The 25,112-nt window shown below is 34.3% G+C and overlaps 1 protein-coding gene across 1 annotated transcript in view; it reads right to left on the minus strand.

Annotated features, from left to right (window-relative positions):
- The window catches only part of SPOCK3 (sparc/osteonectin, cwcv and kazal-like domains proteoglycan (testican) 3), a 175,521-nt gene that overhangs the window by 84,393 nt on the left and 66,016 nt on the right, over positions 1-25,112 (minus strand). The window contains exon 3 of the mRNA XM_004682384.2: positions 9,572-9,695. Within this exon, the coding sequence (XP_004682441.1) occupies positions 9,572-9,695 (124 nt within the window). The remainder of the gene's footprint in view (positions 1-9,571; positions 9,696-25,112) is intronic.

Below are 25,112 nucleotides of genomic sequence, written 5' to 3' on the forward strand. Positions count from 1 at the left end.
CTTCTGACATTTTGTCTTTTGTTTAATAATTCTATCCATTTCCTTATTCTGTTTGTGTGTGGGGGTGAGGATGGAAGGGTATTCTTCCCTTCTAATTCTGACATTTCCTGGAGAGAAGGTTTGCATTTGCAAACTCCTTACACTTCAGTTTGTTTGAGAAGAACTTTATTTCTCCCACATAAAGGATGAAATATTCTTTTCTGGCAATTGTTATGTAAGTATTTTGATCATGTCATTCCACTCTTTCTTTGTTCACAGAGTTTCTTCATAGACATCTGACATAAGCCTGATCACAGGTCTTTACAGCCTATCTGCTTCTTCCCCCAGTCAGCTTCAATATTCTCTGTTTCGAACTCTTAAAAATTTCACAACTATGCGTCTTGATTTAGATTTCGATTACATTTATGTGACCAGGTTCTATTAATTTCATAGTCTATATATAGTCCTTCTTTAGGTTTAGAAAATGTTTTCATTATTATTTCTGAAATAACTTATCTTTTCCTTTTCTCTCTCTTCCTCTTCTGAGTCAACCATTATCTTAAATTGCTTTTTCTCATAAAATGGGATAACTGAAGATATTCTTCTTCTTTTTTTCTTCTTTTTTATTTTTCCACCTGAATTCTTTGTTCTTTATCATCTTTCAAGGTCACGATTCAAGCTTCCACTTGACTATTCTCCTTATGTAGCTTTCTCTGGAATATTTTAATCTCTTCTATTGATCATTTTGAATATTACATCTCCATTATCTTTTGATTAAAAGCTTTCATCTTCTGTTTATTAATTTGATTTCTTAGGACATTATTTTTTTCTCAGTTTTCCAATATATCTTTGATCTGCTCCTCTGTTTTCTTTCATTTCTTTTAATTTCTTTCTTATGGCAATTTTGAGCACTGAAAAGAACTTCCATGTCTTTGTGGTGGGTTTCTGAAGATTTTTTCTCTCTATTTGGTAAGGTACTCCCCAGGACTCAAGATGCTAACTGCAATTTTCCATCTCTTTATTATTAATTATTTTTTTAAATTATAATTTGTTAAGGTCTTAGGTGTAGAGCTGCTACTTTTCCAGTAGGTGGCACTACATATCAAGGAGACCTAATCTTGCATTGCCTCCTGTGTGTGGGAGAGTGGTCTGCAGGTATCTGTAGCTAGTGAGTGTTGGAGACAGGCCACTTCTACAGGACATGTATCAATGATAGCCCTTCTCTTGGGTTTTTAGCCTGTCTTTGTAGTCTGAAGACAGGGCTTCCTGTGCAATTTCTCCACAGTTCTTTCATATACTTTCCATTGCAATTTCACTATAACGGCTCAAATGTAAGAAGTGATGGGAGTGAAGTGTGCCTTGAGCATTTCACACATATCTCCTATGGCTAGGTCCACACTAAGCAGGCTGCCTCCCAGTACTGCCCTATAATGGGAAGGATAGGTATCAATCCGGTTTCTTCCTGTTTGGCACCTCTCATCACTCACCTTTGTTATCTAAGGTTCTTCAGTGTCATCTATGTTGTTTGTAGTCAGGGTTGGACTCCAATCTCCATGTGACGCTCCTTTCTCCACAAATCATGGCCTCCTCTTAGGCCCAGTGTCTGTATGAACTACTTTAGAATTTAATACTGAAACAGGAGACCACCTCTGAAGCCATTTTTCCCTAAAGAGATTTCCTATCTTCAGCTAAATAACTTTGAAAAATATAATATGTTTGCATAAGTTGTGCACTTTGACAGAAGAGATGCAGAATACAGTTGTGTTTACATTGAATTTTTAAAAATATTTATTTATGCATGCATGCATAGCTGAAGTACAGGCCAGAGTGCAGGGACAGTGAGAGGATTCACCAGAGACAGAGTGGGGAGCAGAACAGGCAGATTGACGAGGTACACTGCTGAGGGGAGCAGTGAGCAGCTGGCAAGACAGGAGAGGTCTGCTGTGCCATGTGGGTCACCTCCATGGCTGAGGGCTGGGGATCGAACTCACACTGAAGCTACTGTGGCTAGCTTTATAATGCTGTACTTTTAACTATTGCACCATCAGGGAGGGCAATAGTTAATGCCTAAAAATGCAAATGAATTACCTTTCACTGGTAGAACAAGAATGGCACCAGCTAATGATACATTTACACAAGGCTTTATCTTGCTATAATTTAATTTTTTGAATAATTGAAATAAACATGGGTTTTTAAAACTGCCCTTAACTTTCATGGTTCTATTTTACCAATAAGGTTGGGTGTAGTTGAAGCTACCAAGCACACGATTAGGGAAGTATCCACATGTGATAAAGGCACCAATCAGGAAGTCACTGGTAGTTTTATTGCACAGTAAGAAGCACTGTGGTTAATCTGAAATCTAAATTGGGCTCATAACACATCAGCTGAAAGGTTGTTTGTGTTTCATGTATCTGTAAGTCTCAAGTCACATTTAGAACCCGTCTTTAGGTGATTTTGATGATTAAATTAGTATATGCAAAATACTTAGATCATCACCTAACACAATTACTTATTTTAGCAATTACTGTTAACATTACTTTTATAACTACCACTACTCTTCAAATGTGTTCTTTATCATAAGAACTCTGTGGTATTTTTTGACATATAAAAACATGCTATAAGTTCATACCAAAAGGTAAAACACCGAACACATTCCTCCTAAATTTGGATTATAAGAAAGAAGTACATTAAATATTATACTAGGAAATTTTCCCAGAAAAAGAAGTAAGCATCATAAAAAGAAGGAAAGATAAACATATCCCTCTACTCATAGAGGGTGCTTGAAAATGTAGGAAAAATTGAGATATCTGCATGGCACTATAGAAAATAAGTGAATTTCATAAGGTATCAATATAAAAGTTCAGAATAGAAAAATTAATTCTATGCCAGTACATAAATGAGCACCAAACAATTTAAAAAGTAAATGTAATTATCAATTTTATAATGGATTTAATAAAAATAAATTACTTAGAAATAAATTTATCACGGCATTACTGACCTTTCTACCATCAGTACAAAACCTTAATTAAGTCTAAGTAATTAAATGGAGAGACACATAAAATGGATGGGTTTGAATATTCAATATTGCTATCCATTCTTCTCAAAATTATCAATAGTTAATAAAATCTGAGTCACCATTATTCCAGTTTTGTGTAGAAAGTGACAAACTGAGTCTAATATTCATATGGAAACTCATATAGCAACTGCTGAAGAAATGCTCAAAAAAATAATCAATTGAACACAATTAAACTGAGAGTGCCTGAAATCAAAACTTAATACTCCTACACAGTCGGTAGGCAGTGAGGGACCAATCCCAGGACAGGCACATAATTCACTGCAACAGAAGAGAACCAGAAACAGACCTACATTTAAAAAAACAAAACAAAAACAAAAGAAACATTTTCATTGTGACAGCAACACTAACAATCCACTCGGATTCAGTGTCCCAACTCACGTCACACCTGGGGACAAGGATTTCAAGCACGGGGTGAAGCTGAGCACTAAGTGTCAACTGGACACCGTGGTCACTTAACTTCAATAAGGCATGGCTCTAAAGCACTTTATACCAAAAAATAATAGTGAAATTTAATTTCTTTACCATGATACCAAAGTGCAGTGAAATGAACTAGGAGCAAGACAAAAATGTCCATTGTCATAGCAATGAGATACTGCACTATCCATAATTGCAAAAGTGGGAGAATTTTCTGGATCTTTAACAGTGAAAAGAACAAACTGGTTTTAGCAATCTTTTTACATAAATGGCACATAGTTTTACATGTGTAAACCTAATTTATATCCTTTTTTCTCTTTGAAAAACAAAAATCATCTACTACAAATGATTTCCCTGCTTGCATACATATATTTGAAAATAATAATATGAACATTACATTATAAATAATTGAATTTTCAACATGTTATATTCCATGCTCATAAAATATGTCAAAATATATCCAAGATTATAGAGAAACATGATCAGAATTTATTTTTGTTCAATTTTTCCAAGAAAATATTTAAGGATTTTGATGATTAAGTGGTTATTTGTAACTCTTCAAATTCAACTAACTAAAAATAGTCATGCTTTGCCTTTAGTCAATAATTATACTTAACTTAAACATTTAATATTTGTGGAAGATAAATGTATCGACTAGTTTTACTGAATTAATATACTTGGTTTGACAAAGTAAAATCACACTGGAAGTTCTCAATCAATCTTGAAGGAAACAATTGATATCCCCAGTTGCCAAATACTTATGGCTAATAAATATTGTTATTTATAATACTATAAATAATAAGTATAAATAAGTATTATTTATAGAATGCACACATTCTAAATTCAGTCAAATGAGTTTATGCTATCACTCCACATTTCTGATGCCTAAAATTTGTTTATATAAGTTAATATATAATTATAAAAATTAATTAGTATGATTAAATATCAATGTAAAATATAGTTGAGTTTCTATGACAGCCAGTGTTGAATATTCCAGACTCAATGAAGGTGAGTTTCATATTAAAATGTTTCATTTATTTATGAGAGAATTCTGAAAGATTGGAATTCATGTTTTATAAAAATTAACAATACTCTTTGGTTGCCTTTTAGCTTCTTGCTCCATTGAAAATGGAAAATGAAGAAATTCTCATTTTTCCCAAAAGTGGAAACATGGGAGTATGCATGTGTACTGCAGTCATACTTAAGGGGATAAAAATAGGTTGTGTTGGAGAGGAAAGTTCTCCTCTCAATGCAATGAGAGGAAATCTTTATAGACAATTATAAATGTAGACACATATCTCACGGAACACTGTGTCATCTCAAGGTCTTGCATGTTGTGAAGATATTGGCCCTAATGGCCCCTTTAGTTCCTTTTGAACTAAGATTGTATGATAAAGTTCACTCATGTTATTTTCTTTAATGTGCAGATCTTTAATAGGAGTTTATTCCAGTCAATAATTCTGATAATATGATGGAGTTTTAATCTTGATCAAGTTGCCATTCCTAAGCCATAAGTAAAACCTAATCTATGTTGAAAGCAGTTTAAATAGAAACATCAGATACCCATTTCTGACAGCTGGTCTTTCAACATAAAATTATATCAGTTCAAAGCAGTTAGAGGAACACAGATAAGAAAATTAAATACTGGATATCAATGGCTACAACAATTCAAAGGTCTAAAGGAGCTGGAAATGTTCTTTCAACCTACACTCACACGTGATACAATTTAAAAAGTGACTCAAAACATAAAGGACAGAAAGATTAAAACACAATAGCACAATATGGAATCTTAAAGTGGATTTTTTTTTCAAATTACGACAGCAAATATTCCCTGTAATGCTAAAATTCTTCTTACTTTTTTTAATGTAATAAAGAACCTTATATTTAAGAATTCAAAAACAATAACTTGAAGGGCTGCAATGGTGGTTCTCAGCTCTGGCTACACATAAATATCACTTGGGAGCCTTTAAAATTCAAGTTTACAGAACCCCATGTCAAACCAATTGAAGTAGCATCTCTATAGCCAGAGTTGGGAATTCCAGTACAAAAGAGATCCATCTCCCCTAACACACACACATGCCTGCATAAACATGTACATGCATGTGAACACATACACTTTTTATATATATATATAAACAAGGCCCATTTCTAAGAATTTACCAATATTTAGTTCAACTGAGAAACACTGCATGACTAAATACTATAGGACAGAGTTCCAAAATCATCCAGTGTATTGTCCCTAGGGAATGTATATTATGGATGCCCTGCTGAGTTCTCAAACATTAATATTAGTTATTGACTTCTGCTCAGCAAATGTAGTTCACTATTTACATAAGTCAGTGACAAATACATCCATGTTCTAATACAGCTGCTATGTGGAGAACAATTTCTATTTCTTATTGAAGCTTGACAATACAATCAAAACAGATTTTGCCTGAAGTAAAGAAAACACGACCTTCATCTTTTGTGTCAATTTCAGGAATGATTACTTCTCAAATAACCTTGAACAGACATATTTTGATTTTTCTAGCATTGTTAAATTTGAAAGAATTTAGAAGCTGTTGTTATTTTAGAAAGAAATATTAAGTAAGCTCGTTTTTAAAAAGTCAATTGCTTTTTCTTAACAAGAAAAAATAGTCAGAAAAATTTCTCGTGAAAATCACAAAAGTCTCAATATTTTAGTGATCTATTTTTCTTCAGTTTTCTCTTAGTTCCTTTGTCTCTTCATGTATGCATTTTAAATTACTCTGTTGAGGATTTAAAGACAAGCTGACAAGTTTAGAACTTAAATTCTAATAAAATAATTATTTTAATTTTGTCACATTATGTAATCAGATGTACTTCTCAAAATTATGTTCTACTTGTCTCTGATTCAACTCTTCCTTTGGATACTTGAAAATAACTCTCTTTTGCACCCTTTCCAGCTCTTACACCTACAATACTTTGTAATGATGTCACCTCAATTAAGTTGTACAGAGGAAACTTAATTTATATTTTATTTCTATGAATGGAGCTGAAAGTAATGAGGAGGTATTATGAGTCTAAAACAAAACCTGTAGGAATTACTTGGAGGAGTAAAAGGAAAAAAAGAAACAAAACAAAAACTAAAACTAAATCAATGCAGAGGTTCCAAAATATAGGAAGGTGAGTGAGACTATCTAGAGAGTAGGACTTGGCTTCCATCATGGATGCAGGGTTCCAAACTATGGACTTATAACTTACAGGAGTCAGTGACAATTATATCCAATCTTTACAGTCAATTTTACCATATCAGGACTAAGCAAATAAAGGACTGGAAGCTTCAAGCAAGGAACTTCATGTATGACATTGAGCTTAGAACATGGAACTAATCATTGTTGTTTGTTCAAATGCGCACAAGCTACAAAAAGCTGTTCGGTTTACCTGTCAGAGTTTTCTTGTTCTACTAAGAATATTTAGTGAGTCAAGAACCAGAAGAAAGATCCTCTAACTTCTCTACCCAACTCCTGCTATGATCTCTGGAAAAGGAAGTATTGAAAAGATAATAGAATGACCTTCTCAAGATCTTGCCTGTGGTCTTTGCTCACAATCTAGTGTCTACATAGTCCAGGACAATATTTCCTCTTACAAAAATCAAAATAAAACGTGAGGATCTTAATTTGACTTTCAAATCACAAAACAAAAAATAATATTAAATAATGTTTAATACATATACTAATAAGTTCAGATCTCTGTCTGCTTCCATTATTTTGTATAGCTCAGATACACTACTGCCAGTCCACACACCTAAGGTTAGGCTTGGTTTTCTACAGTAAAATTCATCTTGATAAATTAAATTCACCAGGAATTAGCATGATAATTTGAGGGTTCTAAAAGCTCTTACTCAGTTGAACCATGTTCTATTTATATCTTTCTAAATAAATAAGGTATTCACTGAAAGTGGTGCCTATGCAAAGATATATTAAATAATAATTGAGTACAGGTTATTAATTTTTCCAGCTCAGTGTACTTTAATATGTAATACTCAAGGGGTGAGACAATTGCATCTAACTTTGTTATAAATAAAGAGAAATCTGATGAGTCATGAAGGAAGGTCTCCTGGTGAATAGCATCTTCATAACCTCTGTGCTTAACATCTTTGCTTTCTGGGTGTAATTTAATAAGATCATCAATTCGAAGAATGATAATTGCAGCTTCTGTTGCAAATTTCAGAGTCTTTAACTATGGTTGCTTCAAAAACCTGCTTGCTTATTATCTCCAGGTTAAACATTGATCAAGTCAAGACCAAGAAGTATGAATTATTTAGAACAGTTTCATTGAGAATATTAATAAGTCTATATAATTTGTAAACTAGAAATTTACAGTGTGCCTAATACAAATGAGACCAGCAAGGAAACTGCATAGAATTATATGAATTAATCAAATTGTGATAAGTATAGTCACTCCAAGGTAGATGACTGTATTGGTCCCAAATATTCAAACAAGGTCTTCCATATGTTCTTAAGGAGGAGAAATCACTTGAGATTGTAATTTTGTATCTTGAAACTAATTTGTGGGCAGGATGGATTATCTCTAGGAGCATTTTACGAAGAACCCTGCAAAAGTAAGCGGTGGACTGACATTCCAGGCATCTTAGCCACAACATATTCCTACTTCTGCTATGTGTATTTCTAGTGTCAAGACACAAGTTTAAGCTGGATTCTCCCAAAATTTGCAGTCTTTCCTTTGACTCAAATTGTTCAAGCATCAATGTTGAGAAAGTAAAATTAAGATTAAATTGCTTCCCATGTAGCTTTAACCTATCACTTTGTAATTTAACAGATCAGTACAATGGTTCATACATCATCATATAGGATTTAACAATAACAGACTCATTCTCCTTGTGGTGAAACCATGAATTTTCTAAATTTTCAAAGATGAGGGATGATGATAAATTTACAAGTTTCATGGTCTTGTTGAGAGGACTGATTATACTATTCTTTTTCTCCTGGCAATAATTATATCTATACATGCACCTTTATAACTTTAGCATATAAATACATTGCAGCTTCCTTAAGGATATATTAAGTACTTAGCATCCATAAGTAGTATAAGTAGTATGTACATTTTTTCTGACTGAATTAACCCATTTTATCCTTGTAGTGTCCTCATTAAGGTTAAAAAGAAAAAAAAAGCAAGTGAAATATCTATAAAAATATTTATTGGGATATGTTATGGTAGACAAAGAGTATTCTATAAAAATAAAATGTTCAGATAGCCAAAAAGTTCTGAAACTAACTTAACAGAAAGCAAAATCAGACATGAATTGAGTTAAAGTTCCTTTACAGATTTCAGGATTCCTATTTAACCTGAACATTCACATAGTTCCTTCAAGAGATAGTATTACATTTAATTAGATCCCAATGAGGGCACTATGTCTTCATATACTTAAACTATACACTTAAAAATTTTAAACCCATAAATGTATCTGGTCCCAAAGATTCAGGTAAGAGGTTGAGTCTATACTCCCTTCTGTCATATCATCAGAAAAAAAACTCAAGGTCTTGTGAAGACATTTTTTTAAAATACTCCAAAATACTTGAACAATATTTTACATCAAATAAATAAGTAGAATAATATACAGAAGAGAACAGAAACACTGAATCAAAAATGACATCAAATCTTGACTTCAATATAAGATAAATATGTGAATTCTGCTATACTTTGCCAATCTTAGTTTTCTCACACACTGGCAGACTTTTGAAGACTTAAATGAGATAATCTAGGATTTAACTTATGAGACAAAAGAAATGATCCCAACAGGTTGTAGCTGTGTGTGTCACTATGGTAACCACCATTAGAATTACTGTATGGCATAAAAACATTCCTGACCCTTTTCAGAGTAGCAGCAAAGGTAATGTTGGTTTCAGTATTTTAAGGTTCTGTATGTTCACAGCTTTAGATTTCAAACATTAAACCTGCTGGCATAGTAGAAACATATTTACATTAAATCATATTCCAAACTAGCAAGTTTAGCTATAAGATTTTAAAAGTTAAATAAATCATTTGGAGGATCACATTATAGCATTAGCATTTTTAGTCACTTACAAAAGCATTAGTATTTCATACTGGAATTATCTTTACCTGAGAAGAGTAAGTATGACCATCTGAACCGCAAACAGGACTGGGATGGACCATGGGGCATGGCTTGCAGGTAGATGATATCGGACCCCTCCACTGCTTATGAGCTACGCCTGCATCTTTCATACTGTTAAAAAAAAAAACAGTATTTATTTGAAAAAAAAAAGTATGTTTCTATGAACACCATTTCCTCTCTCTAGCATCGCTGTGGCCCTTGAAGATAAGTGAGAATTAGTAAAGTGTATCCTCGTTTTCAATGGATTAATCCATAGTGTCCTTCATCATACTCTTTTGCTTCATATGTTAAGATATTCCCATGACAAAGAAAGAACATATACCTATTTATGGCTAATTGCTATAGAGTATAGATATTGACTTATATGGACTTTTTGCTTTTTATTTTAGTTATGAAAGATTTCATTTATTTATCTTTTATCTTTTATTGAGGTGACATTAAGATTTTGATAGCCCCAGAAACAATCAATAATTACTCAGCAATAAGTGCTCACACATCTGAAACTTTCTAAGGAGTCAGTCTAGTATTCTAATAGGAATAGCCTCACACCTCAGAAAACAAACACCTAATTCACATGTGCCCAATGTGTTGGAAATTGAGAAATATAATTTGAAAGAATACTGTAATAAATAAATGTGCTTTTCTAGTAATGACCAATATTTAGATGGCAAATTATTTTTATTGTGTAGAAATGTCTTTCGAATGGTCCATTAGATTTTGGTCTAGTACACAGGGAATACCATTCTCTGCTGTTTACACTAAGAACAATTTCTTTATCTACTTTGATTAAACAGCTCGCTATTCTCGCAATTTATGTGAGTTATTTATAGGGAGAAAGGTTAAGGACTTAAAAATAAGAAATAGAGAAACAGAATCTATAGGCGAACATAGTTTGTACAAGTACTCCATTAAATCATTGTCTATTTTTAGGCATCAAAACAATTTTTTTAATGAGTCTCCCTGGTGCTGTAGGGGTTGAAGACACAACACTATCAAGCTCTCACTAACCACGGCCTCATGAGTTCGATCCCATGCCAGGGAGCTGATCCACATGGCACAACAGACCTTGCCTGCTTTGCCCACTGCTCCCCTATGCAGTGCATTTCAGTGGATCCATCTGTTCTGCTCCCACTCTGTCTCTGGTGAATCACCTCAACACATAGCCCCCACCTCAAGCCTACACCCAAGGTCTTGTATGCATGAATAAATAAATCTTAAAGAATAAAAAAAAAATTAAGGTACTAGAATGAGAATATGCTTTACTAGAAACATGTTTGCTTTTTATTCACTTTTTCATGAGTAAGTCAAACCTACAAAAAGTTCATCACAAAAGCCTATTAAGTTTAAATGATTAAGAGTCATCACAAAGGAAGAAGTTCAAAATATGTATTTTAAATTTTGACTTATGTGGGTGGTAATTAACAACAAAAGACTTTTCATGAAGTCTATCATAGCTCTACACATGCTGTTTTCACTTCAATTCTGTAAATGCTACTAAAAGACTCCTTTAAAACTTTGACTTGAGTTCATGTCATTAAAGATAAAGTGAAAGAAATAATCACTTAGATCTTACTAATTAAATAATTGATGCAAGATTCTAATTGTAATGTAAACAATGATTAGGAAACCTAGCATATCATTCTCTCCCACAAAGTCACATAAATTACAGAAACAGAATGAAGAAAAATTTTATAAATATTCTCCTTGTATTGTTCTTGCACTTTGTATAATCAAAACAAGTCATAAAATGAGGTATATCATTTGTATTTCAGGCACATTAAGCAGCTTCATACTTCTAACGAATAAAAAGTGTTTTTGTTATAATAGGATACACATACCCTTTACACTTTGAAAGGTATACATATGCCTATCAGCAATTAAGTTGAACAAAATCATGATGCTTTAGGATTTACATGAGTTTGAAAAGAGCATTAAAATACAGTTCACTGAAAAAATACCTCATTCCAATCTAAATTTTACTTATGGCAGTGTCATCAATCAGTCATAGCTAATCAATAATCTGTGATTTTAATTTCTTCACTTATGCAATGCTAAACCTGATCAGGATGGATCATGTGATGTTAAGTATTCCACGAGTGTATAAATCTCTAACAAAAACACTTATGTAAGGCCACATAATATGAATTAGAAACACAGACATAAATTACTAGTGATATGATTTGAGAACCTGACTTTGTATTATCAAATGAAATACATATATATGTTATAGATGCATTTATAAGTATAAATGCATATTTTACACTTGATTTATATTGAATATAATCTATATATTAAATATTATGTATTTATATTTTGATTTATATATTTATATTTTATATGACTAGTTATATATATTATATATGTGTGTATATATAAATATATTTATTGGGACAAGTTTTAGTAAGTTATTTTTGACATTCAAGATGATAAACTTTTATAAAGCAGTACTTTAGGAATTGAGCCAAGCATTTGAATAAATTTTAGGTTAGAATATCAGGTATATTGTTCTATTATGCACCACACACATACATATTGTAATATCTGTAATTTTAGGAATCGTATGTAATACATATGCTTCTTTAAACTTAGAGAAAAGAACAAGTTGATAGGTGTTTCTAGCTTCTGTTGTTCGTCATAGGTACAAACACCAAGTGTTCTCCTTTCACTTATGTCACTGGTCTTTTTCCTGCCATAAATGTGTATATCAAAATTTTAATGTCAGAGAAAATCACATTACCATATTTCATAAATTTCAAGATCAGTTTTTCTTTATTTGTGGAAAACATAGCATAGCAACCTAAAATTGTATTTAGGGGACAATCTACCACCACCATATATAGAGAGCATATATCTGATTAATTAAAACTGAAATTTATATAAAGTGTTATAAATAATATAATACCATACATGATTCTTTATTTGGGAAGCATTGCCAAAGATTACTTGGTATACAAATTGGTTCTATTTAAGTTGTCAAAAGGAACATTTTCATTCCATAGGGATGTTTGCTAAGTCTATATTTCGATATTTTAAATAAAAATTGGAGAGAATGGGAAAGATGGTATCAGAGGAGATTTCCTACTTTGCTCCAAGGAGGCTACTCTGAAAATGTTCTGCAGAGGCACTGGGCCCAGACAGAGTAACCCATGACTTAGAATAAAAATCGAGTAACTTCTTGTACCCTCAGGAACAAACATTTACCATGCAGAATGGACTCTGAGGAAACATAACTCCATTAAGCAAAAAGTAGGTGGCGAGGGCCCCCCTGGTGGCACAAGGGGTAAAGTCTCAGCACTATGAAGCTATTACAGGGCAACCCAATGTGAACTGGGTTGTCTGCCTGTGGGTTCTCACTCATGCGCCTAAGATTCAGTTGTACTGCAGGCACACACAAAAAGGTTAGTAATGGGTTTATTTATGAAAGGGAAAGAAAGGGAACAACCCAGGGAAAGAGAGAGAGATACAAGTTAACTAGAGCATCCTACCAGTTCTGCTGACTTGGAACTCTAATAGTACATTGAAAGCTCACCTAACAAAGCTATCAGCAGCCACTGCAGCATGACTTCAATCCAGGGAGCTGACCCACATGGTGCAGCAGACCTCTCCTGTCTTGTCTGCTGCTCCCCTCAGCAGTGTATTTTGGTCACTGACAGTTCTCTCCCCACTCTCTCCAGTAAATCCTCTCACCCCCCACACTCCTGGCCTATAACCCAGTTCTTGTATGCATAAATAAATTAAACATATTTTTGTAAATGGGGGGAGAGAGGTACCTAGAGACTGAAACTGGGGTGGGAGACTGGCACAAGCTGTGCTCCAGGGTCAGCCGGTCCCTCTGGAGAGAGCTTGTTAGTGTAAAGTTGCATCCTTAACTGAGAGAGATATGTGTGGAGGAGCTGGAGTGTGTCAGGAGGGCAAGGATCCCACAAGAGGACAGGATAGTAGAATATGCCCCCACCAAGAGATTAAAGAAACCAAAAGCTGACTGAAAAAATAAAATAGACAAGTCTCCAATTAGACTTATAAGGAAAACAAAAAAAGGGGGGTCTTAAATAAATAGAGCCATAAACAGCCATGACCATGTGATTCATTTCAGGATCACAAAGATGGCTCAACAACGGCAAACCAAATGCCAGATGGTGTAACTTATGTCTGGAATAGAGAGAGACAAAACAAAGGTCAGAAAAAGCTAAACCAAGAACAAACCCTAGAAATGTGATTGGAGTTTTGGTTACCAGGGAACAGGGAGGGGGAAGACCAAAGGGGTTGGGACATGAGGGACTATGAGGAAGGACTAAGGTGTGGGAGTGGTGTGACCCTACACCTGAAGAGTGAGATCCTAGAGTTCTAAATCCTGTACAATACTGAGCCAATGTTACCTCCACTAAAAACAAGAATTAGGCCCTCCCTGGTGGCTCAGCGGGTTAAAGCACAGCACTAAGAAGCGTAAGCCACTTCAGCATGAGTTCTATTCCCGCCTGCCCCGGAGGTGACCACATGGCGCGGCAGACCTCTCCTGACGCGCCAGCTGCTCCCCTCAGCAGTGTACTTCGTCGATCTGCCTGTTCTGCTCCCCACTCTGTCTCTGGTGAATCCTCTCACCCTCCGTATCTCTGACCTGTACCCCAGTTCTATATGAATAAATAAATCTTTTTAAAAAATCAAGAATTAGAAAATCCATTAATAATTCCAATTATCAATATTTATAAGTAAAGCAAGTTTCCACCATAAACTGTGCTGCCACTTTAAGTTGTTCTATAGTGTATGAACTAAGATTTAATTCACAAGATTGTATGATTCTTAAAGATCAAATAGTCCATCTCTGAAAATGTACTTTTTTTTAAAGTTACAGAGATGCAGCTTAAAAAGGGAAGCTATTCCACCTGAAATATAGCTAACAACATTAAAGTTTATTCTAAATATCACTAACATTTGTCAAAAGACACGGAAAATATTTTGTTTTATCAGTCAAAATGTATTTTATGAAACTGTCTTGATTTTGAAAAAAAATATTGATTTGTTTCTTTTTTAAAAAACAGAAGGAAATGTTTTTAGCTGCTGTTGAATAAATAAACCTGATAGCTTTAGCAGAAGCATTTAAGCACTCATGCTGCATTTTATTTTAGAAAACAGCCATTAAAGGTCACCCAATGTTCACAGGAGGAAATAAAAGCTTTTTCTCCCTACGTCATCTTCACAGATGTCATCATTATTGGTCTTCTCCTTGCTTTCAGCTTCATTGAAAAAGGGAAGTTATAGAATAAGAAGGAAGAATGAAGCTACCATGTTTTGTTTGAGGCTGATTTGCAAGATTCCATGGAAGTATTATGGTAAAATTGTCACTATGTAGTAAATCTTACAGTATTGTTCAAGTTAACTAATTAATGATAATTAATAGGAAAGTTAGGTTTTGACAACATCTTGTATTGTCTCCTGATTGATTGTATTTAATTACTGTTCTGGAAGTATATATACTGCCAAATAGGTGTTGATTCTCTTTGTGTACTCCTAACTGGAGTTAGATTTACTAAGTCAGGAAATCTTCTCCATGAAATATTATCTTGACAAACTGCACTTTATCTAAAAGGTCATCAGAAAAGCTTTCCACAAGAGTTTTAAGTATTTTTATTTATTGGAGATTACTGATAACAGCCTATCATGTTTTATCAAGTTAAATCAGGGGTTTTTTAAGCTCCAGCAGCAGCATTTCACACTATCGAGTGTCATCTTCTCTAAAGAGTAGTCAAACACTCCTCGAATATTGTTCATTTACTCACGAATATACCCTAGGTATGTACAGGTCTGATGCTTCAAGAGGTACCAGAGCCTGAAGATACTGAATCCATGGAGTTCAAATGTCTTTGGAAAACAAATAATAATCACAGCTGGGAGTGAGGATTTCCCACAAATCAGGAAGTAATGAGAACAATCTGGCAGTGACACACACCTGTCCTTGCCTTTGGGTTCCACCTTTGGTTCTTTGGTAACAAAATTTTCTGACTTTCCATGTATATTTCCAGCACCTGTTTTCTGTTCCATATACCAGCTTTTCAACTTAAACATTTTCTATTATTATTATTTATTTCATAAAAATCACCCTGTATGCACACAAACCTTTCTTAATTCTCAAATCACAAGTTCTATTCTCATTTTGCCCCAGTTGAGTCTCTTTCTTGCCCCTAAGACATCTATGAACCACTGGCAGTCTGAATATGCCCAAAACCCACTTGTTTCCTATCTCTGCTGGTTTTGCTCCTAGATCTCCATATAGAAAACAACGGAGCACAGGCCTACATTCTGTGTGCTAAAAATACTTGTATCATCTGTTGAATTCCCCCATTCATAAGCAAGCAGCAAAAAGCTGGGTAGCTACAAAGGTCATTTTAATCATAGTATGGTTTAAATATAAATTGAATTGAACCACATCATCCTTTACAGTCACCATACTAAACATTCTGACCTATGTGTAATTAGCTCAATCACATTCCTGATTTTCCTCTGGTTAGATCATTCTTCCAGAAATAGAGCTTCTAAAATTGGGCAATGATCTTTTTCCTATGTCTGCTATAACAAATTACCCAAACATTCTGGCTTAAAATAAGAGATGTTTAATTTCTCACAGTTATGAAAAGTCCAAAATCATTTCTACTGATTTTGAAGTCAAGATGCTTTGGGGGTACCAGGTGAACCCTCTTTGTCTTTCTATTCTCTGGTGGCTGTTGGCATTCCTGACTTGGGACCACATTTTTCTCTGCTCCATCTTCAAATATTATTCAGTTTTTTTTATGTTAATTATATAGATATTAGGAATTAGGCAGTAGATATAGCTATAGTTATGGTCTAAAGACCAAATATGTTGGAAGGAAGGAAGGAAGGAGGGAGGAAGGGAGAGGGAGGGAATGAGGTTTCCTGGTTTAAGCACCAAGGATAGCTCCTATTTATGTCTTATCTTTATGCTATAGAAATTCTGTAGTATTATTTCTTCCTGAATAATTTTATAGGTAATTTATAAATTAAATTGAAATTGAAACTTGTCACATAAAAATCCAGTCAATTCAGATAGAATAAAATAATAAAATTTACTCAAAATTAAAACACATCTTATTTTTCCTAGCAATTATTTTATACAATAGCATAAAGGAATATGACATAACATTTTATATGGTTCCCCTCAAAAACTCCTTTAAGTCCCATTATTTAGAATTTTTAACATGCTCTTCATTGCTTATCTAGGAAGAAAAAAAAAAATCAGAAAATTGGGCCCTCCCTGGTGGCACAGCGGGTTAAAACACTGCACTGAGAAGCTAAAAAGCCACTTCCGCATGAGTTCGATTCCCACCTGCCCCGGAGTTGACCACATGGCGTGGCAGACCTCTCCTGACCCGCCTGCTGCTCCCCTCAGCAGTGTACTTTGTCGATCTACCTGTTCTGCTCCCCACTCTGTCTCTAGTGAAGACTCTCACCGCCCCTGAGCTTCTGGCCTGTACCCCAGTTCTGTATGTACAAATAAATAAATCTTTAAAAAAAAATCAGAAAATTAACAGACTGGTTCTCCAAAACTGAATGGGGACACACGAGTAATAGAGGCTTCTTTCCAACTGTATATTAACTCCTCTTAAAGCCAATGCTTGTGCATCCTTTTGTTTGTCACTTGACTTTCTGGAATACTAAAGTCCATTTAATCTACAACCTCATGGTAATTTCCTTTGACAGATACTGTGCCACAGTCTCTCTTGACCTCCTGACAATGTTATTTTCTGGCCAATTGGAGGCCATAAAGCATACAGTAGAGGTAGAGCACACCAACCCACAGCCCTAAGCACCTCCATTAGCACTGCCTGCAGGGGCAGAAACCTGACCAGTGATTTATCCTTTTTACTATAATCTTGCTCACCAAAGGCTAGGAAGTAAAATACTAAACTGAAAACAAAATTGGAGAGTTCCCGAGAGTGGACTCCCAGGGCTAGATTGTGTAACTCTGCTGGAGACATCAGATAAATAATGTGTGAGTGCTCATCGTGTTTCTTGTAGAAGCTTGGATATTTTCTTTACTTGTTTTGTTTACAATGATTTGATAAAATTAAAGTTTGGATACTTCGGATTTCTTATACAATTATGCAAAGAAAATTTTTGGCTTATTTGGAAGCTGTTCTATGTTATCCAGACATCTAAGTTTAAGGTACGTTTTACAGTTTTTACCATAGCAGATTGGCATGCACTGTGTTTGACACGGAAGCTTCCCATGGGACAATTATGGATATATTTAGGTTTTTTTGTTTTTTTCTTGGCAGATATATCCCTCGATGAAAATATTGAGTTTTTCCAAATTCCTTTAATCATTTTCCACCTACAGACCAAACATCTTTCTGGTATTCCTTTCCAGAAAAAATAAAAAAATAAAAAGAACTTAAGTAGATATATGTTTATACTATTAAGGTATTTGTAGGGAAATAATATTATAAGATAAGTTACAACAATAATCTTGTCTCTGAATCAACAGAAAGAATATGGCTTCCTCTCCACCACCACCAAGCAGGACTAAACATTCTTGGTTTAACATGTACAATAACAAACTAATTTTTGTTGTGTGATGCCTCTGACATTTTGTGGCATTTTTACTGTAAGATAGCATTATGGTTAAGTGGTGCAGGTATAGGAAGCAATCAAGATATTAAAAATGTCAAAAATATGTCTCATTTTAATGTAGTCAAAATTAAAGACTAGAAAACAATTAGTAGCCTTCTTAATTTCAGGTAGACATCAATTTACCCACTACAAATAAAAGTTATCTTTTAAAAAATGATCAACTTCTCTAAACTTCCCAAGCATAGAATTTTAGCATTGAGCATGAGAGAGTGAAGAGAGAAAACAGAAATGAAACAACTTCAAACAATATATACATTGAAATCAACCTCATGATTATAAATCTCCTAACATGTACACTCCAAATCCATTGTATTTTAACATAACTAATGAAAATCACAAGAAAGCATAAATATTCCTTTTTTATGTCATTTACTTTAAACAATATGCCATTTTTCTATGTCCTGCTGAAATATCAAATGTTTCTCTTCTTAAAGTTACATACATAAATTCACAAAACCCTTGAGTGAATGACAAGCAGATGGATTTTTTCAAAATTTAGAGAATATTTTATAGGAAGATTATTGTTTGAATAGCATCTCTATCATTGTCATCAAGTGAAAATAAATTATGATATAATAATCCCTTTGGTGAAGCTAAATTTTACAAACCCTTAGATTGGAACGAAATGCAGATGTTGGGTAATTGGTGAAGCTTTACTAAATATAGAACATGAGAAGAAATTAAAATGAAGTTCATGAATTATTCATTGAGTTTTATATTCAACAACCATGAGAACCCCGTGGGTTCTCAGGATTGTGTCAGCTACTTAGAGCCACACAGCAGGTATGATGGCATCTACAGAAATTCAGTTTTCTCAAGGAGAGGAGGAAAATTAAAATCTTTTAACAGAAAATTGTCACCTTTGGCATTTGCTTCAGGCGACATTCTCTAGATCTTATTTGAAACAATTTGGTGGAAATGTTTGAGATCTGTTTTTCCTGATGACTTAATGGAACTTAAGCTTCTTTCTTTGATGGAATGTTAAGATACTGCTTTCATTTCTATGCAACCCAATTGCTGGGAAAAGATATTTTACTTTTTCCCCTTTTCCTATGCCCCACAAGCTCTTCTCCTAGGTGGGATCAGAACAAGTGAATAATAGGTAATTCTGTCATAATCATTTTCAGAGCAAAAATAACAAACTAAATTTTTTCTTTTGTGATTCAGTAGCTGTTACTTCAAGCTATGGGTTATACTTGGAGGGGTGATAGCCCTCGTTAACACACAAAGGGACAGCAAGGAGTTCATATCTAGATTCAACATTTGGGTAAATGTGAATGGGGAAAAATTTGGTGTGATATTTCAAATTTTTTAGGGCTCAGCACTCCAAGTATAACCCATAGAGATTTGGGGGACTTGGAGCAATGGGAAGTGGGTCCGCTAAAGAAAGACTCAATATCTATTTTGTAGCTGTAAGTCACTAGAAAAGAACTTCTAAGGGGAGGTAGACTGTGTAATCAGTTGTTTGCAGATAAGAGTATCTTGAGATACCAAAGACCTTGTTATAGTGTTATACAAACTTGATTAATAAAAATACACCATAAACTAAAAGATAAACCACCTTGAAAGCCCATAGAAGAGGAGTTATATATTTAGTTGTATACAGTAAATGATGGCATTAACAAAAAAGCATATTTTTTGTTTCTCATAACTATTGTTTAAAATGATGCAAATATTTCATGGCATCTAGAAAATAGGTTTGTTTTGCAAAGCTCCACAGACTCCAGCACATTTGTGGCCAAAAGGTAGAAAAAAAAATCTAAAGAAAGGTCCTTCTACTGTGAGAGTGAATTGAAATTAGTGAGTAAATTAGTGAGAGTGAACTGAAATCCTTATACAGAGAAAAATTTACTTTCAGTAAACATTTCACTATTTTAAGTCCTAGTGAATAATTTCTGCTGGTAGCATAAGGATAAGTAGCATAAGGATAAGGCAACAGCCTTATCCTATTGATTTTAAATTGCTTAATTCATTAACAAATTTGTGTACAACCTTGCTGTGTATGTGCTATTTGTTGCTGTGATTTCCAATGTAAATAAACACCCCTTTCATCATAATATTCATTTTCTTTTCTTCTGTTGTTAATTTCTTTTCTTCTATTGTTATTGTTCTATTGTTGTCCCTTACCATTTTTCTATTTGTGATAAATACAACTTTTAAGACAATCCAAAACCAACATATAAGAAAGGCAAATGAGGAACTAGATAGGAACTAACAAATGCAAGGCACAATGAGGTTACCTTCTACTATGGTTGATATACTACAAAAGAGCAGATTTGATATACGGTTGGTAATAGTTCACTTCCTCCAATAATGTTTGACTGCTCTTTTTTTGAGTTTTATAAAAATATTACCTGTATATTTAAAACAGATGTGCAGAATTATTCTGACTGGATTTGGTGGTTCAGAGCCCTTTGATCGATAGCTCAGAGGTAATTTTCTGGCTTTCCTAAGCAAGAGTGAGCAAGTCCACAGATTTTCCTCCATATTCAAAATATTCAGTTAATTCCCATAGAGGTTAGTGTTTCAGGAATTGAACATTGTAAATCTTTTCTTCCTGCTTGTGTCTACACTAGAGAGGCACAAGGATCAGGGAAAAATATTAAATCACTCCTAATACTTCATTGTGAACTGGGACTAGGAATTTCCCCAGAAGATTTTGATGAGATCAACTGAAGGATCAAATAGACTTCAGTAACAGGAACATCCTTACAGTGACACTAGGAAGCCTGATATTTTTTTTTTCTTCAGAAACCTGCCATTTCTAGGAAGCTTCTTTAGAAAATCAAATTTAAGTAAGATAGCTTCTTTTAAACACAACAACAATATCACATGGCTTCCCTTGTTGCACTGGACACTAAGTGATTCCTTGTCTTGTTTTTCTCTCTAAAAGAGTCCCTAAGTCACACCCTACTTGAATTATTATTTTAAGCATTTATAAGAAATTAATTTCAAAACTTTAATATACAATATTTGAAAATGTTCACTACATAAGCTTTATACCAACTAACAGTCAATATGAGAATAATAACCATGCAAATATACTGATTTTTACAAAGTCTCTTAAAAACTTTTCATTTAAACAAGTTTTTAAATGTTTCTATGAGTGATACGGATAGGAAGCAGTTATACTAGTTTAGGATGCCTTTTGAAAAACTGTTAGTTCTATAACTCATTAATTCTATACACTATTTGAATTTAATCCTTTTACTGATAAATATTGGAGTGGTCTTTAGAAAAAAAAAAACTCTAGAAGCATGACTGTCCTTTCAGAAGTAAAGAAGTTAGAAGAAAATATATGATTTTACTCTCAAAATAGGGGGGTTAGAAGGAAGTGAGAAGGGCAATAAAGACTGAGCCATCAACACAAAGTAATACATGTTTACATCAATAAAAGCTGTCAACATATCTCGTGTGCTGTTTACGTTATGTTTTTGCAGACTTTTAATATCAGCGACAGACTTCTGCTCTATCATTATAAGCAACAAATGTATGTAGAAAAAAGTGATTCACATAAAACTGACATAAATCATGTTTAATATTCCTTCCTTATGAGCAGGGACAATGAGAGCCACAGTTCAACTGACAGCTCTTTATTAATTCTGCTGACACCATAAAAATGGGGGGGGCGGGGGAAAGGTAGCAGTCTTTCTTTGAAGAAAATAAATCAGAGAAATGACTAAAAAAATTACATTATGAAAAGGTCAGACACTTAGATTAACATAGAAGACACTTCTGGAAAACATTTGCATTTCCTGTCAAGTGATTATAAGATGAAGTACAGACAAGAAAGTTGACAGCATCATCCTTTAAGACATGCTTCTATGAGATCAATTATTTTTGAGCCCAAACATAATATTTTTGCTAGGACTTATTTTGAAATCACTTATTAGAATGAAGTTTCAAACACAGGACACAATCTCCAATAGATCCACTACTAAAAATGTAAGTTTGTCAACTTGTTACTTGCCAGAGAGTAAATAGGCTGTTATAGGCATTCCATCAGCCTCCACTACTACCTTTATTAACATTGCCATGCAATGATAAATTTGCTTAAAATATTATGAAATATGAAAGAAGAAAAGAAAGTGTCAGTGCCAAATTTTACTCAAATTTTACACATGACTGAACTTCATGATACAATATCAAAATTATCAATATATTGCAAAAAAGTTCTCTGAGTCTATGCTGAAATGAGATTTTCAAAGTAAAAATCTAATGATTTGTTACTCTATTGTTAAAACAACAAAGTAACCAAACCACATAAAGCAAAAATTCCAATGTTTGTTTTTATATTTTTGTAAACACTGAAGGCTTCACTCAATCTAGAGGATGTAGTTAGTCCACCTCTCCCATCTCCACAACCCCCCCTTCACACCTCTCTCCCCTAGCTCTTGATGACTCAGTCATGCATCCTTCTCCATTCAGTTCTTTCCTGTGCTTTCTTAGAGTGCTACCCACTCTCTTGATCTCAGCTCCAGTCACTTCCAACTAGAAGCCTGTCCTGACTGGTTAGCTTCTTTTCTGAAAGTCATTTTTCTTTTCCCTCTTACTCTCTCTCTCTCTCCCTTTGCATCTGTCCTACACCCCCATGACTGTGATAGTGCACAGAAGGACACACACAGGTAGTTCTAAGACAGAATATGATACTTCAGCTGAGAACTGAAAGAACAGGAACTATGAACTATTTTCCCATAAGGTACACTACCTTACTGGATATTGCTTTCTTCCAGAATTTGCTTAATGATAAGCAAACTAATGATTTTATTTAATGATAATGAACGAATGGTGCAAAAATTGGCTTTTTTATAGCACTAAAATAAAGATATAACATATAGAATTCAGAAGGCAATCTGGAAGCATCAATCATATGTGTCACACATGATGGATGGTTCAACTGGTCATTGACCTCATCTTTTCCACTATTACTCAATCTAGGCCTGATGTTCAGGAAAGAATTAATTATTCCTACTGGTAATCCATTTGTCCTTATGAATAGCACAATGTAATGACCTCTAGGTATCACAAATTGAGTGTGTCAATCACAAATTTTTCTCTTCTCTCACAACTACCAGATGATCTGGGTTGGTTTCAGCAACCACAGCCTCCATAGTCACCCTCGGAACAGCGCATATGGTTGGCCTTCACTGTCCTTCACAAGTAGAACTGCCTTCTACTGCCATGTCTATTCACAGCTGAAATGGATTCAGGAAGGAAGCAGACAGACACTGAGCCAAGCGATGCCTCCAGAGAATGTAGAGGAGTTTCATCCATGTCATAGAGAAAATGTTAACTTAGAATCTAAGAAACAATGTGTGCATGGGCTCATGTGTGTAGCTGACTTGATAAATCTCTTCATGCTGTGATTTTTTCCTAGTATCAGCAAAAGCAAGAAAAACAAAGTTTACAAACTATGACAATGAGGGAAGTTTGTTCCATATACATGGAACTTCCCCCTTTCAGCCAGTTGTGGCATTAGTCTTCCCAGTCATAGCCTGAAAGGGGAAGTCTGCTACACGATACCGTCCTCTGACACTTCAGTACCTGTGGGCAGCATTGTTATGGCCCTAGGATCCTTGCCGGAAGATGTCTGTCCTGGTATAAGGACCACCCTCAGGGTTGTCCAAGCTCAATGACTTTCTAATATACAGATGATAGTAAGTGGGATGTGCTGCCTCATCCAAGATTAGGTTACAAGAAGCGCCCGGCTCGCCTCTGTTGTGAGAGCCCCTTTCTCTTGCTGCCTTGGATTACCCAGCTGGGGAAAGCAACCTGCCATCTGGTGAGTAGCTCCAAAGTAGGTTCCTATAACTAGTTTCCAGGCCAATGGATTGGTGAAACATGACAAGCAACCCATGGGGGAGCTTGGACGTGAATCTTTTGGACACACACTCGTCTTGAAATGAGTCCAACAAGTCCAGTTGCTTGAATGCAGCTTCATTCATTTGAGAGCTCTCAAGCCAGAGAAAGTTGGTTGCTTAGGCCACTATTTTCCAGGAATGTGAAAAGATAAAAAGAGTTAACATAGTATCAGTTGCCAGGTTTAAGATATTTTATAAACATGTAAATATCAGCTCTTCTCCTGTATACTTTCTAACAAAATAATAACAAACTAAAATGGGTAGTTTGAGTTTTTAGAACACTTTGTTTTCTATTCCTTGTTTTTTAAAAAATGAATTGACCTGTTAAAGTTAAAGGTTTATGACCTCTGGCAGTATTAACAATATCTTCCCTCATAATAATGCCCAATATTCATGGAAAACTATATTTTTATACAATAACTAGATATTATTTTAGGAAGGCAAAGTGTCAAAAAGAAAACAAATAAGCAAAAAACTCAAAAACTATGGGACAGAAAAATTAGACTATGAATACTCTATGGAATTTGGTTTAGTACTTGGAAAGTATCACAGGTGTTGATATTTGCATGATACATTCAAGCAGAATTTATAGCAACTTAGCAGCTGTACTGTAAATAGTGTCTTATAAAAAACCTATTAAGCAATAATTGCTATTCAATATTCATGACTTAATGAAAGTGACTTATGGCAATTTTAAGCCATTTTAGAATCATCATTATGTAAAACTTTGACATGTGAAAGCTGTTTCTATCTGTTAGTTTGAGAGAAAATATGTGCACATACTCCATTCTTCTATATCAAGAAGAAAATATTGATTGCATTTTACTTAGTTTGTGTGCCTGCATGTATTTGTGAATGATTTAAAAAACTTGTAAAAATGTTACTTAATTTAGTTGTAAGTTCACCATTCAACATGTTTCATTTACATATGAAACAGTTTATTTTTCCCTAATTGTATCCACTAGTCATGCAAGGTAACTCTGGGGGAGTCTCGAGGCATAGCACAAATTATAAACTTATTTTT

The sequence above is a fragment of the Condylura cristata genome, unplaced genomic scaffold (genome assembly GCF_000260355.1).
Source record: "Condylura cristata isolate star-nosed mole 26May11 unplaced genomic scaffold, ConCri1.0 scaffold00014, whole genome shotgun sequence".
In the NCBI taxonomy this organism is placed as follows: domain Eukaryota; kingdom Metazoa; phylum Chordata; class Mammalia; order Eulipotyphla; family Talpidae; genus Condylura; species Condylura cristata.